We start from the raw sequence: 9,431 nt of genomic DNA, 5'->3' as shown, positions 1-9,431 counted from the left end.
AAAATCGTTACTTGGTGAAAACCTAGCAAACAGGTGCCTTGTGACAACAAAAAAATTAAAAACAAAAGAAAAAGTGAAGAGAAATAAATCCGTCCAACGGTGAAAACCACTTTGGTGGTGCCTTGGGCAAGTACCATGGTGAAAACCGGGTCACCAGCACCATGTGTAGAGACATTGCTCCTCCCTCCTTCAGGATTCCATTTCATCCTTCACTTTGCACACACTCACAACCTATCCATCCACAATAAACCTTACCCATTCCTATCATGGCCTGTTATTGATCTACCCAAGATTGGTTAGCCATTCATAATAAACATTTTTTTTCACAACCTTTTCCATCCATAATAAATCAACTCCTATTTGTGGCTAAGGCAAATCCTACATCTAGTGATGGGTGTGGAACTGAGAATATCACATGTTTCGAGGAGTACAGTTTCTTCCAGTTTTCTTTAGTCTATACGTGCACAATCCGTAAGAAAGCAACATCTGCATCGCCGATCTGCAATAAATTTTTGCTTTTTTTGCAATAAAGTATCAGTTGCATGGATTCAGTCAGTTTCATATGACACAAGCAGCAAAAATGGGCTCCAACAAATCAAATCTTTCAATAGACTCAAACAACATTATGGTTCAGTGCTATCTATCATTTTTGTGAAAATAAACATTGTGACCACAATCAAATAAGACTTATACAAGTGATAAGAGACACTAAACTTGAGGACTATAGTGGATGTTGGTGTCGAGTCTTGGTTTTCTTTTGATTTTATCTTTTTGGTGACATGTCTTTTAGCTTTTCCAAGATGTCTCTGACTAGAGACTCTATCTCCAGGATGTCTTTGACTAGAAAGGCGAGGATGGGGTATCGTCACCTATTTTTCTTTGTTGTTTGTGGATTGTCTCTTAGTAATGCTATGACTTGTCCAAGGATATGAGGACACTGAGAGTCTAGTATGAACTGGGGCATTCCTTGTTTGCAACTGTCTTATCTCCATGCAAACAGGTACAATGACTTTCTGGGTCGAACATATGCCTCAATTGTCATAACTTATTTTGCCATAATAAAGCTTAATGATGATAACGCACAAGAAGCTCTTTCACTTTCATATCTTATATCTTTCATCCCTCTTTCTTGATTGACTTCCATCATCCTTCTTGAGTCCGTGTAGCTTGCTATCACATGACTGAGTATAATGACACGCCAAAAACTTTTACATTTCATATAATTGTGTCTGCATTATCACATATAAGCATACATACATATAGATATCACAATTGCATCACATCCTGCACACAACACATGTTAGCATGTTTTATATTTTCATCATGTAAATAATTATTTGCATTATCATATTCATCTACATTTCATACATTCACATTTGCACCATGCATAACATATAAAAACATTAAAAAAAATAAAAAAATATTGCATTCCATTATGTACATATTTGCATCCATATCATAAGCATTACATAGAAACATACATCATGAAACATCTCATCACATAGGTACACATGCATATAGCTGCCACAAAGATGAATAATCTTATATATATAATCATAAGTGTCATGCTACAGTGATGTCAAAATCATATGGCTACAATCACCCGAAGGTGTTTACGTCATCATACAAAATAGTACAAATTGATACATAGGGAGCCCTCTACAGCTATGATGAACTCCCTCCCTTGGAGCCACTTGGCCTCAACGAAGTCTGAGCCTTGGAAGGACCCGCCCCAAGATCATCTCTCCTAGCCCCTGTTTCCTCTGCAACCACCCCTTGTGTCACCCTATCCGGACAAAGGAACCTACTGATCACTTCTACCAGCACCATCGCTAGTGCCAATCCTATCTGTGTCATCGTGTCCCATGCCACGTGTCCAGCCCTCATCTCCAGTCCTGGATCCTGAAACACTCGTCTGAGTGCATCCCTGTCTCTGTCTCGATCATAGGGTATCAACTCCCTATCGATCGGTATCCTCAAAATCCTGTATACATCCTCTAAGGTGACTGTCATCTCACCCATCAGCAAATGAAAATTACAAGTCTCTGAGTGCCATCTCTCAACCAGCGCAGTCAGCAACCCCATGTTCGCCCGAAACTTAGGCACATACAAAATATATCTCAGACCCATAACCTCAATGGCAACCCTGTCCTCGAATATCAGCTCTAGTCGTAACCTCTGAGTTGATGAGAATCTCTCCCGTGACTCCAACATAGGTAGATCCTCCAGCAGTCAAGCAAAGCAATCATGTTAGTCAAAACGACACTCACTGTTCATCACAAAGTGTTGCTTCTATCATAGTGACACTCACTGTTCATCACAAAGTGTTGCTATCTATCCTAGTGGTATTCCCTGTTCATCACAAAGTACTACGTGTTTTGCACACCCTGTTCATCACAAAGTGCTGCTCATATTTGCACTTCCTGTTCATCACAAAGCGCTGTTCCTATTGGTACTCCCTGTTCATCACAAAGTACTATGTCTTGGTACTCACTGTTCATCACAAAGTACTATGTCTTGGTACTCACTGTTCATCACAAAGTGCTTCGATCTATCTTATCTTAGGGCTTCTGCTTGAGTGTATCCTCTTGAGTAGTTTCCTAATTGACAACATATGTTCTATCACAAAATTGTCAATCCTGACCCTATTTGCTATTTTAGTCTTCCCCAGAGGACCTGCTTGAGTGTATCCTCTCAGCAGCTTATCCAATCGACAATGTATGTTCATCACAGAAATGTCGATTTGACATTAAAGACATAAATGTGCATTCATGATGCAGACACGCCTGACACCAACACAGACGCGCCTAAGCGTTTTTGATATTTTTCTAGACATACCAAAAGCAAATTTATTGCACTACCTAACATGCATTTATGACAACATTTATTGTAACAAAGTACAAGGAGGTTTTGTGGTACTTACCGGCTCTCCTGCATCTGCTGGCCTCTGAAATCGGCGAACGCGATGGAATATGAACCAATGCCATCGCTGCTGACTGCTGCTGCTCTATTCTCTCTCTGCACTCTGATCTCTTAGATGTGTGGATGACAATCAGGATGTTTTGCCCTCGTGGTCTATTTTATAGACTGCCTTAGCCCTAGCCCTAGCCCTCTTTTCCCGAGTCAGTCTTCTTTATCCCGTGACTCTGTCACTCTATTCTATCCGGTCACTCCATTTTAGCCTCTTTCTCTCATCGAGAGATTGTCTGCGATCTTTCTAGACATTTTCATCCAATCTCTCGAGGGGGCATATCATTTCCATCTTGAGGCAACTTTGTATCAGTTCATATTATCTTCTTTGAAACAACGCGACAAGCTGCATTGTCTCAAAGAGGGGCAAAATGTAGACACCCAAAATTGTCATGTCTAATTAAATAAATATTTTTATTTATTTAATTACTTTAGCCTAATTATTCTATTAATTAAATAAATCTTTATTTATTTAATTAATTCATTTATCCTCTTCTAGCCTTATTTCTCATTTAAATAAATACATTTATTTATTTAAATTATCATTTTTTTGATCCCACTTTCTCTATTAATTAAATGAATATTTATTTATTTAATTAATTCACTAGCTTTTTCTACCCATGACACATGTCATTCATATCTTAATTCATACACTACCTACCATTTCATTATTTTATTATTTTCTTTACCTAGCCTTTAATCATAGCCGACTTCTTTTATACCTCTCAATTTTATCCCTTCATTTCTTATAGTATCTTCTATATAAGGAGATACTTCCTTCATTATCAACCCTAATCAATTTATGCATCCCGATGATTATTCGACTACACTATGCTTTTGAACTTTCATATGCGATCCTACTTGCAACCACATTTCCATTCTTTGTTGAACTCTTGTGCACATATAAAATCTGAGAACAAATATATCAAGCAAGATCGATGAAGATAGAAAGAATGGAGATCCAAACCCTATTGGACATGTGATGGTATAATCTTTGTGATTTCATTTGATTTGCATTGTCTTAGGTAATCTTCATATGTTATGGTGGATTTTTGTTGTTGTTAGGCTAAGGTTTTGTGGTTGATTTCATTTAGTCTTTCAATATTGTTGTTATCCATTTTCACCATATACAATACCGTATTAACTCGCCTTCCGGAAAGCACTAAGAAGAACTAATAAAATAAACGAAGAAAGTAGGATGCAAAGCGTAAGTTATAGAATGGTAAGTTTTACTAGTGGTCTTTACATAATTATTTTTAAAATTGAAATGGGCTATACCGTATCATCTCGCCTTCCAAGAAGCACTAAGATAATAAAATAAACGAAGAAACAGGATGCAAAGCTTAAGTTATAGAATGGTAAGCTTTACTAGTGGTCTTTACATAATTATTTTTCCAGAAGTCTCTAAATCTCCAATACACACACATATACTTGCAATGGAGGGCGTTTAGAGCTTCGCTTTATTTTTCGCTATAGCTGGGTTGCAACCTTCCTCCAACTCGGAAAGCTATCGATGGTAAACCCCTTCAGTTTCCTGTTTACACTTCCATTCATTGAAAATTTACGCATCTTTCAAATCTTAATGTTTTAACTTGTGTTTGTTTTCTTGTTTTTTTAGTCTGTCACGCTTCATACAAACCTTGGAGATATCAAATGCGAAATCTCTTGTGACGAGGTGCCAAAGGCTGCAGAGGTATTTCCCAGGGGTTTATTATATTTGAAATTCATATTACATTATTTATGCGGCTTGTAGGGTTTTATACAAATTGTCATTTGGGTTTGTTCTTCTACTTACCAAACGGAAACATTTGAGTTTCAATTCTAATCAGACATGCCATTTACATAACAGCACTCAGCTGTAATTGCTTTTAGTGTGTTTGGAATATTGTTTTAGTAATTACTAGCAGTGCAGTTGTGTAAGGGGTTGTGGTCGAGCTATAACCACGGGAACTCCACTGCAATTCGTCAGGCTATAATTCCAGTGGACATGTTGTGAGGTTGTGGTGTACTTTTTGTTATTTTCAGCTAACCTCAACAAAGTGACCCAAACTGATCCATTTGGCAAAAAGGCGACCAGGAAGCTTAGGTGATAGTTTCAAGGAAAAAAAAAAGCAAGAAAATATAACCAGTAGTGTCAAATGTGGATGCAAAATTTTAAAGCAGAGTAATATTTTTTGGTATTCACCACTTTAAATGAGAATTAAGTTAAGCAGTCTGTGACAAACATGTGAGTTCACTTGACCTTAATACGGTTCTACTAGGGTTATTTTTAGGAATACATGTTTGAATCGAGTCCTGGTTTATTTATGTGTTACCCCTAGCCCTCAGCATCCAATCTGAAATGAGTATACGTTTTCTTGCAGTAAGGGGCTTGGTTTAGCTTCTTAACTTTGGAGAAACAAAAATACCAGTTTTTTGGTTTGCACTTACATGAAACATCACATGAAAAATGTTGAAAATTAAAGGTGAAGCTGTAAAAGCAGAGATCAAAAGTCAAGTTTCCAAGGAAGGGAAGGCAAACTTTCAATCAGACCTCCTAGTCTTTCTGAAATAAGCCAACTCAAAATCTTTTTGCAAATCTAATCTAGAATATAACAACACAGATTTGTTTGGAGATCTATATAGGATTTGTTTAACCACAATAAGCTCAGAAGCATATCATTTCAAAATCCAAATAAGCTACTCTGATTTCATAGTCCAAGTATATGGGCTTAGATAATAGATTGCATATCAGTTGCCAAGGTAATATTATTACATTCAGAAAAACATGTAAATCTCAAATGAACCTGCCGGAATGTTCCTTTGGTAAATGCGGTTTCACTTTGAGTAGTACTCATAGAAATGGGACTCGGACTCGGTGAGGCCGACTTGACTCGGGACTCGGACTTGGCAAAAAAAACTTGGCTCAGACTCGGCAATGTTAATTTTGGATCAGACTATAGCAATATCGATAGCAATAATAGATAATCAAATCAATGCACACAAAGAACACCAAAATACCCTGGGAAAACCTCCCTCTTGGAGGTGAAAAACCCAGCTATAAATCTCAGATCTTATTATGCAATAATCAGTAAGTATCTTTACAATTTGGCTTCAACACTTGAAGCATTTAGAACCAGCAAACTATGCACATTAGTATTATGTCTTCAAACTGGGGCGAACTCAACAATGAAGAACTCATCTGCAATACACAAGATCTTCTCTGCCACAAGGAAGTTCACTATCTCTTGAATGGAGTTCGCTGTCCCCAAAAGTAGTTCGCTGACTCTAGAAGATGTTTCGTTGAACACTGCTGAAAAGATCGCTGAATGACGATATTCGCTGATCATAGGATGTATTCGCTGTATGAATGATTGTGTTGATACAATGATTGATGCCTTGTATATATAGGAGACTTAGCCTTCTGATTCACCTAAGTCGGCTTGCAAGGAGAGCACATTTAATTACAATTCAATGCATTAAGATTGACGCCAAAACAGAATTAGCCCCACACGTTACAAGTGACCTCAACATAGGTCAGCCCCAACACATTTTGATACAAGTTATGAATATGCATAAGAGACGTGACTAAGACCAAGGGCCAATTAGTCACTTAAATGTGCTAGGTCAGCCCTAGAAGGGATCTGACCTAGCTATAACATCAACACTCCCTCTTAGCTATGGAGGAGACCTTCTCAAGATCCGAGTCACATAGTGACAACCACCATGGCTACTCCCAGAGGGTGGGTCCATCATGGCTACATCCACGAACGAAGACAAATGAACACAAGTGCCCATCACGCAATCGTGATGTCGTCATGACGTTCACCATAGCTACTCCCAGAGGGTGAATAAACACAAGTGCTAGATCATGGAATTTCTTCCATGACATCCACCATACCTACTTGCAGAGGGTTGATCCACCATGCCTACTCGCAGAGTATGGAAGAGGGCTTTCACCTCAAACTTCTCCCAGAGAAGAGTGCATTACCACCATGCCTACTCGCAGAGGGTGGAAGATACATCTCAATGTATCACTGATGCTGAGACTCCCTCTCAGCTAGGGCTTCATTCTCCACAATTCTAAGCTTATCTCGAAAGTATGCAAACTTCACTCGAGCAAGAGGCTTGGTGAGAATGTCAGCTGTCTGCTCTTCAGTGCAAATGTATCTCAACTGAACAACGTTCCTTTGTACCATATCTCTGATGTAGTGGTACCAAATCTCAACATGTTTTGATATGTCATGGAACACTGGATTAACCGAAAGCTTCACACAACTTTGGTTATCATAATGAATAGTAGTAGGCTCCAACGATTGTTTGAACAATCCTACAAGGAGCTTCTGAAGCCACATTGCTTCGTGAGTTGCCACACATGCTACAATGTATTTTGCTTCTGCAGTACTCAATGCCACTGAAAACTGTTTCCTGCTACACCAGGAAATCATAGCGGATCCCAAGCTGAAGCAAACTCCAAAAGTGCTCTTACGATCAGTGACACTTCCTGCCCAATCAAAATTAGAATAACCTTCCAAGCTCAATACTGTGTTGGAAGAGTACTTCAATCCATATCTAACTGTGGCACGCAAGTATCTCAAGATATGCTTGGCTGAAACTAGATGTATTTGTCTCGGTTCACACATGAACTGACTAAGTGCACTCACTGCATAGCAAATATTTGGTCTAGTGTTGACTAGATACATCAAGGATCCAATCAACTGCTTGTACATAGAAGGATCCACAAGATTTGAACTAGTTGCAGCTTCCCTCAATCTCTTCAAATTAGTTTCCATCAGAGTAGGCATGGACTTGCAATCTAACATTCCAAACCTCTTCAAGATATCAATGGTGTATTTCCCTTGACTTAGGATAATCTCATTAGGCCTTTGCCATACTTCCAACCCTAGAAAGAAGTGCATGAGTCCTAAGTCTTTCATCTCAAATTCTGAAGTCAACTCCTTGCACCTGTGGATGAGATGATCTTCCCTTGTAACAAATAGGTCATCAACATATAATTCCAGGATCAACATGTCACCATTAAATACCTTGAAGTAAAGGTTCAGATCAACATCATTCTTGCAGAAGCCCAAGCTTGTGAAGTAGCTGTCAATTCTTTCATCCAATGCACGAGGAGCCTCCTTAAGGCCATATAAAGATTTCTTCAGTTTGCATACATGAGACTCTTTCCCATGAATCGCGAAACCCTCAGGTTACTCAATGTAGACCTCTTCCTCAATCACACCATTGAGAAAGGCTGTCTTCACATCCATCTGATGTAGCTTCCATCCCTTAGCTGCTGCAATGGCAATGATAGTCTTGATGGAAGTATATCGAGCAACTGGAGCAAATGTTTCTTCATAATCTATCCCTTCTTTCTGAGAGAAACCACGAGCCACAAATATAGCCTTGTATTTCTCAATTCTTTCATTAGCTGCATGCTTGATCTTGAATAGCCACTTGGAAGATACAATTGACTTGCTCTTAGGTCTCGACACAATATCCCAAACATCATTCTTAAGGATGGATTGATATTCTTCGTCCTTGGCATCTTTCCATACTTGCTGATTTGCGGCTTCGTCAACACTGAAAGGTTCAGTTTCAATAAGATTACACATCGAAGCAACATAACAAGAGAATTTATGAGGTCTTTTACTTTCTCTGAATGCACCTCTAGGAGCCGCGAATTGTTCTGCCTCTTGCATAGTGTTCCTTGCCCAAAGAGGTCTTTTCCAAGTTACAACAATATCTCTAGGCCCATCAGTAGGATCCATAGGCTCAACTGGATCATCGTGCACCTCAAGTTCTGAAGGCTCCCTCTGAATCTCAGGATCATGATCAATATTCATGTCTTGAGGATGGACTTCATCATCTATCTCCACGCATGAGCCTTTGGATTTTCTGAATGCAACATCTTCCTCAAATGTAACATCTCTGCTGACCTCAATGTACCTTTGACCCAGAATGTAGATTCTGTAGGCTTTGGAAGTTTTGTTGTAGCCCACAAATATTCCTTTCTTGCCAGAAGGTTCCAACTTGGTCCTCTTGTTTATAGGCACATGTACATATACTAGACATCCAAAGATCCTCAAGTGACTGATATGATATCAGGCTTGAACCCTGAGAAGGCTTATTTTGGAGTCATATTCTGCAATATCCGATGAGGACATCTATTCTGAACATGCACGGTTGTTCTAGAAGCTTCTGCCCATAGAAAAGTTTGAAGATCCTGATCATGAGTCATGGCTTTTGGAGCTTCAACAATAGATCTGTTCTTTCTTTCTGCAACCCCATTTTTCTATGGGTTGTAAGGGACATAGAACTCCCTCTTGATCCCTACCTCAATACAAAAATCATGAAAACTACCCGAGGTGTCTTCACCTCCATTGTCAGACCTTAACACTTTAATTCTTTTTCTAGATAAGTTTTCTACTAAGGCCTTAAACTCTTTGAATCTACCTAGGACTTCATCAGACTCTTTAGAC

General features: G+C 38.9%; 1 protein-coding gene across 2 annotated transcripts in view; it reads left to right on the top strand.

Annotated features, from left to right (window-relative positions):
* The first annotated feature begins 4,282 nt into the window (after window positions 1-4,282).
* The window catches only part of LOC131061311 (peptidyl-prolyl cis-trans isomerase CYP18-1), a 32,486-nt gene continuing 27,337 nt past the window's right edge, over window positions 4,283-9,431 (top strand). For both annotated transcript variants that reach the window (XM_057994930.2, XM_057994929.2), the window contains exons 1-2: window positions 4,283-4,486; window positions 4,589-4,663. In XM_057994930.2, coding sequence (XP_057850913.1) covers window positions 4,484-4,486; window positions 4,589-4,663 — 78 coding nt within the window. In that variant the 5' untranslated portion in view covers window positions 4,283-4,483. The remainder of the gene's footprint in view (window positions 4,487-4,588; window positions 4,664-9,431) is intronic.

Source organism: Cryptomeria japonica, chromosome 11 (genome assembly GCF_030272615.1).
Source record: "Cryptomeria japonica chromosome 11, Sugi_1.0, whole genome shotgun sequence".
NCBI classification, from domain to species: domain Eukaryota; kingdom Viridiplantae; phylum Streptophyta; class Pinopsida; order Cupressales; family Cupressaceae; genus Cryptomeria; species Cryptomeria japonica.
Note: the sequence above shows the minus strand (reverse complement) of the source record. Positions and strands in the feature narration are given on the sequence as shown.